This window comes from Myiozetetes cayanensis, unplaced genomic scaffold (assembly GCF_022539395.1).
Source record: "Myiozetetes cayanensis isolate MyiCay16 unplaced genomic scaffold, myiCay2020 scf6-25, whole genome shotgun sequence".
Lineage (NCBI taxonomy): Eukaryota > Metazoa > Chordata > Aves > Passeriformes > Tyrannidae > Myiozetetes > Myiozetetes cayanensis.
Window position 1 is genome coordinate 38,538,179 of NW_026087853.1, and position 15,258 is coordinate 38,553,436.

Here is a 15,258-nt window from a genome sequence, read left to right on the forward strand (position 1 = left end):
AGAAATATTTAAATTATTATTTAATTATATTATTTAGTCCTATTTCAGAAGGACTTCAAAGTCTTCTTGTATTACCAAAAACTGTTTTCACAATTAATTCTTTAATTTTCTTTAATCTTATTAATTCTGTCCTTTTCCTCAAGCTTTATGGATAGATGGAAAGTAGAAACAGTTGGGATGCATCTGCCATTTTATCCATAAGGAACTCTTACTGATTGAAGTGGTGCATGTGATCCAAGGAGGATGCTTTTAGAATCTGCCTGCAGTGCTGTTCTCTACTGGGTGATTTCTTATGCTTGGAACTATCCCTAGGCATTTTGCAGAACCACACCTATATTACAGACTAACCATACTAGATAAATATGCTGTTGTCTGTTTTAGACATGCTTGCATTGCTTTGAAAATGTCTCTTTTTTTTTCTTTTTTTTTTTCCCTTTTTTTTTTTCCTTACGAAGTGCTAGTATCTTTTTAGGAGTCACAGGGTTGGCATGCACTGCTGCCTTGCCAAGGTGGATGGTAACACACATAAAGCAGCTGCACCAGTATAGCAAGTCCATCCAGGTCTGATTTTAGAAATTGTTCCATGTTCTGTCAGGCTCTGGAGAAGGGGAGGTGTTCTCATTTGTGTCTATGTTTCTTGTGTTGGTAGAAGCACTGTGTTATCTGGATAATAGGGATAATGAGCTGCCTAGAATGCTGCATATTTTTAAGTATAAAACTATTAGCAGTGTTTAGTGTTAATATAGGTGTTAAGCAGAGAAAATGGAAAATGGATCATGTGAAAAGAGACCTGCTTGTCTGCTTCTTTAAAAGCTTAGTACAAGCAAAAATAGTATGTGCTTTACTAGAGAGAATGGCTGGGATCATTTGAAACAGACTTGGAAGAAGAAATAACCAAAATTTCGGTGGTAAGGACTCCATAAAGTTTATTTAAATGTCTAAAGACAGGTCAAAGCTACCATGAAGAGTTCATATTGTGCTTCAGACTTTGTTGATTCAAGTTTCTATAGTGAGTTGAGTTCCTGTGTGCAGGTTGGGTGGTCCTGAGGGATTTGCACTATTTCTCATAGCTTAGCAGGTAGGTAAAGGTTTGTGATGTGAGAAAAGGAAACGTAAATCAACCCAAAAGTAGGCATTGAAACTTCCCTATTTGTGTTTGTTTCAGCTTTCAATTTAGTCCGATCGGTATGGATCTTGAGTTCACAGTAGACAATGCACTAAGGTCAGGCATAGTGGCTATAGATCTGAACTAAGTACAGACTGTCTTGGCTGAGAGTAAACAGAAATTCAAGGTGTTCCAAGGATATTTTAGAACTAAAAATTTTGTTCCTTTTGGGCGGGGCTGGAAATCTGGTATTTCACCAGGTGAAAGTGAACCATAATTCATGTGGCTTCTGTCCTGTAATTTGTTCTGTCTCCTTCATGATTTCCTCTTTTTTTCTCTTAGAAGTTAATGTCTTACTGTATGTTCTTTACTCAGTCAGTGTGCAAATTGAATTGTATAATGCTGATTTATATTCTAAAGGCATCCACACACTGGTAAACTGTGCAGTATGATCCTTGTACCAGATAAAAGCAGGAGATAACAGAAGGAGAAGCCTTTCTAGTAGCATTCTAAAGTATGGAAGAGTTGCAAGGAAAGCAGGACTTAACATCTGCCCGTTGGAAATTAATCTGTTGTCTTCATATAATTTTTGCAAGCAATGATCTGAATTCCTGCTGACTGTCCTACAGTTGAGTGTAAGGCCCATCAGAGCTGGAAGCTTCTGTGTGACGAAAACGACTGTGAGTGTGGTGGGTTGACCCTGACTGGGTGCCAGTTGTCCACTGAGCCACTCTGTCACTGCCCTCCTCAGCAGGACAGGGGTGAGAAAATAAGATGGAAAAAAACCTTGTGAGTCAAGATAAAGGCGGTTTAATAAAGCAAAGGTTACGTTCATGGAAGCAACGAAACCCAAAAGCTTTTGTTCTCTGCTTCCCGTGTGATGTCTGGCCATTTCCTGGGAAGCAGAGCTTCAGCAGGCTTAGTGGTTGCTCTGGAAGACAAATGTTGTAAATAATGGATTCTCCTGCTTTCTCTTAGATGTTATTGCTGAGCAGATGTCATATGGTATGGAACATGCTTTAAGTTTGGGTTAGTTGTCCTGGCAGTCACCTTCCCACTGGTGAGGGGGAATGTTGGAGAGACAGTCGTGATGCTGTGAGAGCACTGCTCAGCGGTAGCCAAGACACTGGTGTGTCAACACCTTTCCAGCTACCAACACACAGCACAGCTCTGAGAGAGCTGCTGTAGGGAAAATGAACTCCATCTCAGCCAGAGCAAATGCAGTGAGCCAGGCTGTGTTAACAGTTTGTTGTATTCAAGTTATTCTTTGACTAAATTACTTTGTTCCTCTAGCTTTGTGTCTACAATGAAAAGACACTTAGAAAAGGCTGAAGACTCTAAGGGATAGATGAAACAGAGTTGCTGCATGATTCATGTCTCTTGGGACTGATGCATGGTATTGGTCTGACACAGACGACTCTAAACTGATAAAAAGTCTGCTGCGGTTCTTTCATGCTGCCATATCTATTCTGTGGTGTGCTGCTTTTCATGAGTTTGTGTGTTTATATAGACTTTTATTTCTGGGAGGACTTTAAATTCCAGAATTGGAATTTACAGATTTACAATTTACAGGTTGTCCTCTAAGAAGTTGTGCTACAACCTAAAACGTAGGTGTTTTGTTGGGAATTTTGAAATGCAAAGTAGTGCCAGTAATAGACATGTTTGTTGTTTTGAACACTTCTTTTGTATCCTGAGTTACTGGTAGGCTGTGAGTTGATGCTGGCTCTGGCCTTTTGTCTTTACGTCTAGGCTGCTCTGCCAACTTTTCGTGGTTCGTGAGTATTGCTGACAGCTGCTACAGTAGGTGGGTAGTGTTAGTTCTCACCAACGTGTTCATCATCCGTATAAGTGCTTATTTCAATTATGGTGTTGTCTGATACGTGATCTGGTTTTTTTTTGTGCAGTATGTTTCTGTGGTAGCCTTCACTTCTTTATTTTTCTTCTTTTCTTGAGCTGAAGTTATAGAAAGTTTCTTCTCAAGTGCTGCTTGAGTATCCAGCCTTCAAAGGGCTGGTTCCAATATGTTTGCAAAGAGAAACACTGCAGAAACCTTTTCAGAAAAAGCAACCTTAAAGCAGCTTGAGAGAGAGAAGAGGTTTTGACATTGATATGTCGAAACTCGTACCATCTCAGAGTCTAGTTATTATCTCAGTTCAGGTCCAAATGCCAACATGAAAGAGGAGAAATTGAAGTATCTCTTGTTTGTTTGATGTATTTCGATCTATTTCTGTCCTAATGTACTTAGTCTCTATAATCCAGAGGAAAGATGATAGCAAATCTCTGAGGAAGAAACTACTTTACCTCTGTATTGCCTGTAGAGATGCTGTCTGTAGTTCTGTGATTTTATTATATTCAACCAATTTTTCCAGATTCTCCTACTCCTTGCTCCTACTTTTTTTTTTGTGCCCGCACAAGCATTTGTGGGGCCACTTGGTGAACCAACTCAAAAAGAGCCCCAACCTAGTAAAACCAAAAAATGGCAAGGGAGAAGAAGGGAAGGTTTTAGTTTCAGTCCATATCAATTCCACAATCTGGGTTGCCATGTAGCTGCATGAACACTTCTACCAGCACAGGGAAGGGAATGACACTGGCCTGAAGGCAAGCTGTTGGCAGATACAGGGCAGGAGGCAGGACTTAGATGTCTGTTTGTGTTGCCTATACATATCATAAATTGTGGTGTCCAATTCCAGCCAGGATTAGGAAGGTGAGTTCCAACAAATACTGATACAGTGCTCTTTAGTGCTGTTACTGAAAGGTAAATTAAGGCTGTGGTCTTGTAGTCTGTCAGTTACTCTGTAGTCACTGCATGTTTTTACTCCACTGTAAATATACTTTACCTCCTCCACCTTCATTGAGGGGTAGGTTAGTCTCTGTTATATAGAGGAAGAACATGTGTTTGGTTACCACTGAGTAGCAGAATTTCCTCAAAGTCATACTTCTGGGTTACATCATGGTAACTTATTCCTGTTCCTATATCTGTAACTGATTAGTTTATTCCTTAAAGAGTTCTGGGTAAAGGTGTTTGGAAACAAAACAAACTGGAAACAAAAAGGTCCACCTGATCATCCCAACTTCATCTTGTTCCTCTTGAGTTAATCTACACCAAGATATTTGTAGAATATCAAGGATCAAAAGCTTTGCCAGGGCAAATTCTACAGTGTTTTCAATAATGTCATTAAAATGAAGAAACAGGAACTTTGCTTCCTGTGTCTGTATTTTGTCTGTTGTTCAGAGAAGATAATTTATAACAGTACTGCTGCTCAGAGAAGATAATTCATAGTGCTGTCACTTAGGAGCCTACAGTGACTGTAATTGAGGATCTACTAAAACTGTGCAGCAAAGTTTTACAAACTGTGGGGTTTTGTGTGTGTGAGAGCGTTAGTTTCTTTCAGATTATTATTTCTTAATTAATACTTACTGACTGGTATAGTTTTCCTTTTTTATAAGTGACATCCATGCTTTTTTTGTGTGTGTGTTTGTTTGCGTTCTTACTGGTATTTGGGAAGCTAGTGAATAAAATTCCCCAACTCTGTTCCTCGAATGTGGAGGGCTGGGAAGAAAATATATTGCTAGACTTTGAATGTGACTCTGAGATGCTGACGGTTACAGTGCTTTTAAATAACTTTTGGTTGTGAATTAATGAGAGAAACATCAAGAAAATAATCTTATTTTGCTGAGATTTACAGGTTGCTAGTAAATCTGTTATACTTTTATACAAATAAAATAGAAACTTTTTGCTGCAGAACTGAAGTATTTTAGTACAGCAGTAATAATTTTCTGAATTCTGTCATAGCCTTAGGATGGAAACATGAACTGAAATGGAAACCTTACTCTGAATATGCCCCAAAAGGCAGTCAGTTCAAATTTTTTGAGTATAAAATAACTCTACTAATACTTTCATTGGGTTCCTCAGTAAGCTTGTAGTATACTTTGAGTATCTCTGATTTTTAGAGTTTCTGAGAACTTTCTGTTTCAGAAAATTTCTGTTTTCAAATTGCTTCCAAACAGAGATAGGGAACATTGTAATGTGGAACTGTATTACTTTTTAAGAATTTTTTTCCCCCTTTGTCATGAATTCTGTGAAGTATGAATTGTGGGATTGGAAAGAATGATTTTACAGTGCTTACTGAGTTCTGGATGTCTATTAAATAGAATTATTGACAAGTAGTAATGCTGCAGTAAAATACCAGTTGTGCCAAGATCTTTCTGTAATAAAATGTGGAGAGAAATCAGCTGTAGGAGACATGGATATCAAGAGTAAGTGGTGAAGATACACAAGATAAATGGAACTGAACAAAGTAAGCGAAAGAAACAGTCTGATTTACAAGAGGCACTTTCACTATTGCAAACTGCAGTTCTGTAGAACTACAGTTCTATACCTTCACAGAAAAAGTGTCAGTGATCGCAGTCATGGGGGCTTGTGGAGATCATTCTTGCTGTAGGCCACTTGCAAGTTTGGGATGGCGAGATGCATTTTTGTTACCCCTTCTCTTTATCACACAGCTAAAGTTCAGGTTGTGTCTTTTTCTTCAGTCATGTTTAACTGTACAGTGTTGTCAACTGAAGCTCCTTTCCCAAGCACTGTAGGAATGTCATGGATTTGCCTAAACAGCACACAAGCCACTTAATGAATGGCTCTTTGCAAGTGATGCTGCTTTGTTTGTCTGTGTTTTTCTTTAGAGCAGAACCGTAGAATCATTTAGGTGGGAAAAGACTCCAACCAGGAATTCTCGAGATCCTCTTATTCTTTTCTTGTGTGTTTTTCAGCTCTCTCTGTTTTTGTGGGCATGTGCTGTGGTTTTATACTTACAAAGATAAAGCTCTGTGGATGGCCGTGACTGCACAGAACGTTGAGGCTTTTTGGGAATGTAATTAAGGCCATGAAGTTGCTTATGTGTATTTGATATTCCTGATTGTGCTTTTGACACTCTTGCTTTTCTTGATTACAGATTGGACTTACCAGATAGCTTCCAGCAGATTCTGTTCCCCGAGGCAGTTGATCACGGCTGACAGGATAACTGACCACTGGATCGATGAACAGAAATTCACTGAGATGACATAGGGAGGGGCATCAAGGACAATGGTGCAGAAAAAGAGAATCTGCCCTCGCTTACTGGACTATCTTGTGATCATTGGAGCCAGGTAATGTGAAAGGGTCTCTGCAATGCTTTTGCTTGGGGATAAATAGCCTCACATCTATTGATAAAGCCTTGCTTGGTGCTGAGGAAGTGCTGTCTGAAATGTGTGCAGAATGCTACCCTAAGGGTAGCATCTACTTGGGCCATATACTAGATACTAGTGCAGCCAAAGGTTTTCAGTTTGTGGTCCTTAGACTTCTTTTCCAGGATCTGTGAAGGGTGACTAAGAAAAGCCAATTTATATATCACTTTCTGGTAGCCAGTGTTCTGAACCTCTTTGCTTTTACTGGCATAAGGACAGAGGGTTTCACAAATTGAAAACACTGAAAGCTAAGTGCAAGTAAAATACTAGTTTTCTACTAATTTTACTTCTAGTAGTATGCTAGTAGTAAAATACTACCACTTTTCTAGCTTTTGAAATGTAGTCTGTAACCTCAGCTTGAAAAAAAATAAATCTGGAACTTGCCTTACTTGGCTCTTTCTCCCTCTAATACTTATTTAATCCTCATAGGAATGACATGAATGCTTTTGGTTTTTTAAAGTCTTATTGACTATCAATAGATAAAATTTTATGCTTATTTACCTAAAGTATGTATGAAATGTGGAGTTGATAGGTGTTCTGTTTGTCAAACACGGAGTTGCTTGGTAAATGTTATTTTTCTTTATTCAAAGCTTGTGCAGCTGCTTTCTGTGAGTCTTTAATGGTTGTATCCTAAAGTCTATTTTGCTTTCATTTCTAAATATCAGTGGTTTATGTGCATCAACCTGTTGCTTTACTTCTTACTTTCTTTTCAGAATGCTTTGAATGCGATATTTAAATTGGGTAAGTGGAGGAAATGGCATAATCCTAACAAATAGTTATTTTTATTATTGCATTTTATGGACAGAATAATTTAATAGTTAAATTACCTCTTAGTGTCTGCAGGAAAATAACCAAGTTTTCTATATGTGTCACCAACTAGAAAAAGGAGGAAGAAATGTTAATTGCCTCCTCCAGTGACATTTATAGTGTCTGATGTTCTCACTTAGAAATTTGCTAGTATCACTTCTGGACTCCTACAGTTCTCTTGCTTTTTGTCAGCCCATGGCAGCTAAACTGCTACTGCTCAGAGGTCTGTTTCCTCATTAGGCACTTCAGCAAATGCCTATGATAAGAGATGGAGCTGACTGAAGTAGATTCTACTACGAAGTCCTCAGGAGCTCCATGTGGCCTTTACTGTTACCTCTTTTTATCCACTGTGCACAAATAGCAATGCCTTTTGGAACTACTCCACTTTATTAGATGCAAATGTTCTCAATGTCTGAGAAGACTCTGTCCTTGTAGCTAATATTACTGTGGTGCTATATTCATTGGTACTTCATTGGTGTCATTTTTTGGTCATTTTGTGTCGTTTTTTGTCATTTACTGTGAAATAGACTCTCTAAACCGTACCAGCATTATTTGATATTTGTTCTTCAGCAGGTGATGCATTAGTAGTGTCTGCTAGCATATAAAAACTTTTTAGCATTTGATTTTTCTTTTCATACGGTATTTCAGTACTTAACTATATAGGCAGTATAAATCTTGTTAGAATTTATGCTTCATTATGAAAGCATTTTTATTTTTTCTGTAATAAAATATTAGTTTGGGAGAATTAGTCAGCAGAGCTATTTGCACCAGTTTCTTTTATAAATTAGGAACATTCCATTACTACTTGTTTGGTTTTTTTCACATCTATTATATGAGAAAAACAAGTGTCATTTGTATTTTGAAATAGGCAAATCTAAAGTATCAAAGTGAGAAAATGTCTGGTGTCATATCCCAGAGGGGAGTGATGGTGGAGCCAGGTCTCCTACCTTCCATTTAGTAAGCATGATACTAAATGCTAATTACTTTAGAAAATGATGAGAGATCAGACTATAGCAAAGAGGTTAAACCAAAGTTTTTCTTCCTTCATTATGTGGATCTCCTTGTATATGTCTGGCAGTTATTCAGTAACTTTCATGGAAAAGTAGTGGTAGGAAAATTGTTAATATTTTGAAAGAACCTGGTCTTCGAGTGGAAACTTAGGAAACAACAGTATTGCCTTTCTGTCTTTGTGTTCTGTTGGTCATTTGTGGTACTAAGATTAGTGAACCACAGTGTTAATAGGTCCACATGTTACCCCACAGCTTTTATAGTAACTTACACCTTAAATCCAACCTGAAAATCAAAGCTAGAAGTACATAGCTATGGTTGCTAGGACTTTTTAATGAAAATTTTTTAGGATGAGGCCCATATCACTCTACCATTCATCTAAGTTCTTTCCTTGTAAATTCTTGTCTTCCCAGTTAGGATGTGATACTGGATTTTCTCATTTAATTTTTCATCTTGTTCATAAATGGCTGAAATCCAGGGGCTTTTCCTCTAACTGGATATTTGGAGAGGGGCAGTGTATTTCCTACCAAAATATTGCCCAGAGACCTGTGCAGCTAACTAAATTTTGAAAGTCAGAGTCAGGGAAACATGACAATATAAAGTTCTCTTGGGAACAGCATACTCCTTTTCTCAGTCCTTTTCTCAGTCAAATTTGAACAGGCTCCTTGCTGGGCCTTGATGATGATGGTGTAGACTTAGACTTCTTTACTTGACCTTTCGGCCTTGTGCTAGTGATTGAGCACTGTGGACAGCGACTGAGAAGCTGCACTTTCCCTGGATAGTCGGAGAGAGAAGAAACAAAGATGAAGCTGAGCCCACAGGCTCCTGATGTGTTAGTAGGAAGTTCACAAAGATTTTTATAGGTATTAATCAACTACGTATGGGTTTTTTGTTTGCTTCTTTTGCAGGCACCCAAGCAGCGATAGTGTTGCTCAGACTCCTGAACTGCTGCGACGTTACCCTCTAGAAGACCACGCAGACTTTCCTCTCCCTCCTGATGTTGTGTTCTTCTGCCAGCCCGAAGGATGTCTGAGTGTGCGGCAAAAGCGCATGAGCTTCCGTGATGACACCTCCTTTGTCTTCACCCTCACAGACAAGGATACGGGTGTAACCCGCTATGGAATCTGCGTCAACTTCTACCGCTCCTTCCAGAAGCGAGTGCCCAAGGAGAAGGGAGAAGGCACGGGGGGACATCGAGGTCGGGAGGGACAGAAGGTCCCTAAATCTGGGGATGCATCAGCACCCCAAGAGGAAGTGGGCACTGAGAGTTCAGAGAGTGGTTCTTCACTGCAGGCTCCAAGTGCAGAGTCTACCCCTGATGTGAATCGATCACCGCGCAGCAAGCGTCTGGCCAAAGGCAGCCATCGCTCTCGGAACAGCACCCTGACTTCTCTGTGCATCCTTAGTCATTATCCCTTCTTTTCCACATTTCGTGAGTGTCTCTACACCCTCAAGAGACTTGTGGACTGCTGTAGTGAGAGACTGTTGGGCAAGAAGTTGGGCATTCCTCGTGGGGTGCAGAGGTATGTTGAGAGGGAAGAAAGAACTTTTTCCTCCTGCTGTTTGTATCCAGGGCTGCAATTGCCTACATGAAAATTTTGCCCACAGGTATGGTTGCAGAAGCAGCCAAACACCAATGGTTGGCCTTTTTCACTGTTTTAACCCAGGTTCATGGTAGAAAAAGGAAATTTTTATAGTGATGTCTTTAAAACTTCTCTGTCTGATTCTGTAACCTGATGTGATTTTCATTTTTGGTACACTGAGGGAGGCACTACCCTTCTGACAACTGAAGCTGAGCACTGATGCTGCTGTTGTTTCTTTGGCATTTAAGCTCTGTGGCAGAGTACATCAAGACTGATTCTCTGGCGAAGTAGAAACAGCCCAGAAATAACAGAGAGAGCGTCCACTTGGGGCAAGAGGGTAATGCTGAAAATGTGCTTAATGAGCTTATGAAACAATCTGAACTTCAGTGTGGGAGAGAAAAGACTAGAGAAGCAGGATCAGCTGAAATAGGTCAAAGTACAATATTTGCAGGGGAGAGCGAGGAGAGGTAGAAAAACAAGGAAGTTGTCTAGGAAACATATGGGAATGGTTGCTGGTAACAGCAAATTAACAGGAACTTGGTGTATATTTAATGTAATGTATTAATCTTACGTATATTCTATTATAGTGTTGGTTATGTAACAAAAGCTGTTGCACTGTAGGGTACAGAAGGAAAAATGTTTATATGTATTTCAGTCAAGGATGTAGATGTGTGCTGCTGTGCCTGGCACCCATGTTCCAGGATGATATTTGCCTTTCCAGTATGCTAACTGAATAAAAAAAAAAAGGAAACGAAACTCTGGAGAAGGAGAGGATTATCTCAGCAGTAAGAGGGACAGGACTGTGAGATAGTATATAATGTGAATTAAGTAGCCTGGTACTCTCCAAATTAAACTTGTCAAAAGCAAAAAATGACAGATTATAATTTTTATCTTTATAAGCTCTTTATATTTTGCATAAAATATGTCCTGTTCATAGAGCAGTAGCCTATTTTTCTAGTTACTGCCCTGGAGTAGTTCTAGGAGGGTATTCTGGGCTAGTATGACTGATTCCTGTGTTAGCAGATTTATCACCTGAATCCACTGATGGAGAATAAATTATTCTGTTAGAACAAAACTTCCCCCCTCCCCTGTGGAAATGTCTATTAAGGAAGTTTATTTTGTCACTTGATTTACTCTGATAATTACTGAGGCAAAAAACTGCACTGAATTTCATTATTTTCCTCAGCTCAGTGAGCTCATGATTTTTTGAAAGGGTTGGTAGAGTATTCCAGTGTTTGAGTGGCATGTGTTATATGAAAAATTTGCTCTTATTGGACAGAATTCTTAAAGAGGAGAATTGAGTGATGAATGAGGAGGGCAAGAGAAGGCATAGTGAGCATAGATCTCTGGGAAAGGTAAAGCAGCAGGTTTGAATTACCATGTGGCTTACTAGTGTTGACCTGGAAAAGTAGAATAATTTTGAAGTGGTGGCAGAATAAAGGTGAAAGTGAATCCTTCCTACTGTCAAAAGGTGGAGCGTGCCTCTTAACAATCCAGTGTCTTGTGCATGGCAAGTGGCTGAAGGAAGAGCGGAGGATGAAAAGTGTCACAGTTCCTGAGAAGGGTATCATGTACTCATTGTAATCTCAAATTGCCCTTATTTTGACCTGTCCAAACTCCTCTAATTATTCTTCCTTCGTGAAGCCACCAGTGTGATAATATTTTTTTCTTTATTTTTTTAAGTTCTGAACTGGAATGTAGAACCTCTAATTTGAACCCATACCCTTCGAAGGGATCTGTTGCAGTAACTGAAAATATTTATCAGGCTGAAGTTTTTTGCAGAATGCGTACAGAAGGTTTGCAGCCTTCACTGTTCTACAGCATTAAGGGCCGAAGTGAACAAGACCCTTGCTTCCCTCATCAGACCTAGTTTCCAGTTTTGAAGCTCTGAAGGTGCTGAGCAATGCTGTATATGATTTTTGGCCAGGCCATCTGTGAGCTACAGGTTTGCAGATTGCTAGCTTAGGGCATGGAAAAATTGCTGCCTCTTTTGCTGAGGTACCTAAATTGTTTTCTGCAAAGCTTTCAGAGATTTAGCTGAAATACATCCATTTCTGCCGTGGGTTATTTAGCTCTTAAGAAAGATGCAGCACAATTTAGGATAAGATGAAGAAGAATATTTTATCATGCCTAAAGATCTGGAAGATCTTGTGTGTGGCATATTTTTATTATCTCATGTTTAATTCCCCTTCTTACAAAGGTTTCTAGAACTGCTGGAAGCAGAGCCCTACAGTCAGTCTGCCACAATTCTGTATGAGATAGGATAGTATCCCATGTGCCTGCTGAATTTCAAGGAGAGGGCAATGAGATTTCATCAGAGATCTGGACCTGACTGAATCCTTTAAATGAATGAATGAACTCTCAAGTGATGCATTTGTATTGATTCCTGCCACAGAAAGATTTATACTTCCCCACAGTGGCTGTGTCAGTAAGCTTGTATCCCTGTCTTCCATTCCTCTGTGTGATCAAATATTTGTTAGTTGCCCCTTTTAGCTCTTGGTGGATCTGCCCTTTCTCTGGAAGAGCCTTGCAGAATGGCTGTCAAATGAAACTCTAGGAGTCTTAACCTTGTTGTTCTCCCTGTACAGGGATACAATGTGGCGGATTTTCACAGGCTCCCTCCTGGTGGAAGAAAAGTCTAGTGCGTTGCTACATGACTTGCGGGAGATTGAGGCTTGGATATACCGTCTGCTCCGGTCACCAATGCCCGTTGCTGGTCAGAAGCGGGTGGATGTGGAAGTCTTGCCCCATGAGTTGCAGCCAGCTTTGACCTTTGCTCTGCCTGATCCATCCCGCTTCACCTTGGTGGATTTTCCATTACATCTACCTTTGGAGTTGCTGGGAGTGGATGCCTGCCTACAGGTGCTGACCTGCATCCTTCTGGAGCACAAGGTAAGAAGGGAAGAGTAGATAAGTATGTAGGAAGTTCTGCCCTCTTCAAAACCAACATAGGCTGAATGTGTAGAATAGCTGTCTCCCTGCACTGCCTGGAATCAAATTGTCTGTGGGAGTGGGGGGAAGAAATAGTTTCTTCTGAAGTTCCTGGTTTGAAAAGTTCTGTTCTCACTCAAAAAAGCATATGAAGCTTGTGTTCAGACAGATTAATGGAGAGTTACCCAGTTTGCAGCCATTGAATTGGAGCCTGCAGGCTTTGATCCTTGTATACCCCTGAGGGAAGTATTAGAAACGGATGGTTGCTCCTGTGCTAATGGGAGTTTCTTTGGTTGCAGGTTGTATTGCAGTCCCGAGATTATAATGCACTTTCAATGTCAGTGATGGCCTTTGTGGCCATGATCTACCCATTAGAGTACATGTTCCCGGTGATCCCTCTGCTTCCCACCTGCATGGCCTCTGCAGAACAGGTACATGTTTTTCCTTTTTCGCTCTCTCATAGAATAGAATGATTCAAAGCAGTAGTAAACAGACGATGGACTGAATGGCCATAGATCCGCAATATTATGACAAGTATTTGCCACCACCCCTCACCAGCCCCACTTTCGCCTACTGAGTATTAATGTTTGTAGGGGAGAGTCCAGAGTAATATTTAAGGATGTTTGAGGGCTCTTGATTCGGAGTTTAGAAGCTATTGTCTGCAATTTAATCTTTTCAGAAATATCAGCTGGGAATCTGGATTTTGCCAATAGCTGACTCTTTGCCAGAGCTCATGATTTTGCTTGGAAAAGTGGAATTCAGGCCATCTTATTACTTCAGTGCTATCCTGCTTGTACCACCCCTTGGAGGTGACCAACTGTTCTAGATTTAAAGAACAAATTAGCCTCCTAAGGCACTGGTCTCAAGCTGCTACATGCATAAGTGATTTAAACCTTTTTCCTCTGCTGATTCGCTTTTTTTCCTGAATTTCCCCATAGGTTTTCCACATACATTTGAAAAAATACGTTTATCTTCTACTTTGTAGAGATGTTATTTTTTTGGAAACCAAATTAGCACTGCAAGCATATGCCCTTGCATACAGTTTGTGCCTGTTTACAACGGCACAGACTCAGTCTGAGCTGAGGATGTATTAATCTGTGACTTGCTGCTTTTCAAGTTAAGCTCTTGAACATTTTTTTTCTTGGTCCATGATAGATGTGGCAAGCTGTTTCCGGAGAGCCATGTAGTTACATCCTGGGGAGGAGGGGGACATGGGAGGTGGAAATGTATTTTCTTCTAGTTGAACATTGAAGCTTTCTGAGCAGGAACTTTAATTCTTTTTTTTTTTGGTAATGCTTCTATTGTATGATATTAATTACTTATTTATCAATGCCTTTTGTGTTGTCTACTCTGCTATAAACATAGTGTAGCCAATAAATAAATATTTGGGAAGAATGGTAATATCAAATGTAGATCTTGTCCTTAGTGAAGTCTGTCTTTCTCTCAGTTGCTTCTAGCCCCTACGCCTTATATCATTGGTGTTCCAGCAAGTTTCTTTCTTTACAAACTGGATTTTAAAATGCCTGATGATGTTTGGCTTATTGACCTGGATACCAACAGGGTAAGTGGTACCCATCAGGACTTGTGGCTTTGTTTCCAGGGAGCTGTGTACTTTCATCAGTGTACCTGCTGAGAATTTAATAATGCCTGCCCTCGGTCTGTCTTTGCCACTCCCATGTTAAACTTTTAGGGTTCTATTCCTTACTGTGTCTTAAGGTTCCCATTTCTTTTGCATAAGGTATCCTTTTTCAGTTAATCCATCTGGCTATATCATTAGAAGATAAACCCTCAAACAAATTATAAAGCTTTCTTCTTGACTAATTGTGAGACTGTCTCTTATAGTCCTACCTAAGTAATCCAATCTGCTCAGACCCTTCCAGCAGCCTTGGTTGTCATGGTTCAAATGGGCCTATGTATCTCACTTTCTACAGAGGTATGGGCAAGGCTAATTGAAGGGAAATGTGTAAACCATCATCTACTTGATGGAAAGTGTGGATTCATTGAAACTTCTCTTTTTCTGTGGTAAATGATAAAGTAACTCCACTGTTTGGGGTATTGTAAACAAAAACAACCATAGAGAAGTGAACATCAAAGTGAAATGCAGCTCTGTGTGTGTGAGATTGTGTTTTTTTAATTATTAATTATTTTACTTTATGACTTTTATTCCCTGGTCTCCAGGGTGGTGGAGATTCAGGAGATTCTATTTTGGAAATGACTGCAGATGAGGAATTTTTAGTTTGTTGCTGTGCTTAATTCCAGGTGATTGTTCCCCCAAATGCGGAATCTTTGCCAGCACTGCCAGAACCAGAAGCTTCAGAGCTGAAAAAGCATCTGAAACAGGTAATATGCACTTTGAGGAAAGGACTCAGGTTCAGTAGAACTTAGCAGATATAGTCTTGCCCAGCTCTTCTGCTATAGTGGATAAGAATGCAATGCAAATGTAAAGCTGAAATGGCCCTGTACACGATAGATAGTTTCTGATTTTTACTGTTGTTTGGGGCTAACTTATTTCCAGTTGGTGCAGAAAGTTCCAGATTCCTCCTTTACATTTGCCATGTGGGCTTTAAGCTCTGACTTGATCCATCAAGCTATGATCATCTTTGT

The 15,258-nt window shown here is 39.8% G+C and overlaps 1 protein-coding gene across 22 annotated transcripts in view; it reads left to right on the top strand.

Moving 5' to 3' along the window:
* The window catches only part of MADD (MAP kinase activating death domain), a 72,390-nt gene that overhangs the window by 7,268 nt on the left and 49,864 nt on the right, over window positions 1-15,258 (top strand). For all 22 annotated transcript variants that reach the window (XM_050336042.1, XM_050336053.1, XM_050336046.1 and 19 more), the window contains exons 2-7: window positions 6,055-6,247; window positions 9,049-9,663; window positions 12,312-12,615; window positions 12,954-13,085; window positions 14,102-14,215; window positions 14,914-14,994. In XM_050336042.1, the coding sequence (XP_050191999.1) occupies window positions 6,186-6,247; window positions 9,049-9,663; window positions 12,312-12,615; window positions 12,954-13,085; window positions 14,102-14,215; window positions 14,914-14,994 (1,308 nt within the window). In that variant the 5' untranslated portion in view covers window positions 6,055-6,185. The remainder of the gene's footprint in view (window positions 1-6,054; window positions 6,248-9,048; window positions 9,664-12,311; window positions 12,616-12,953; window positions 13,086-14,101; window positions 14,216-14,913; window positions 14,995-15,258) is intronic.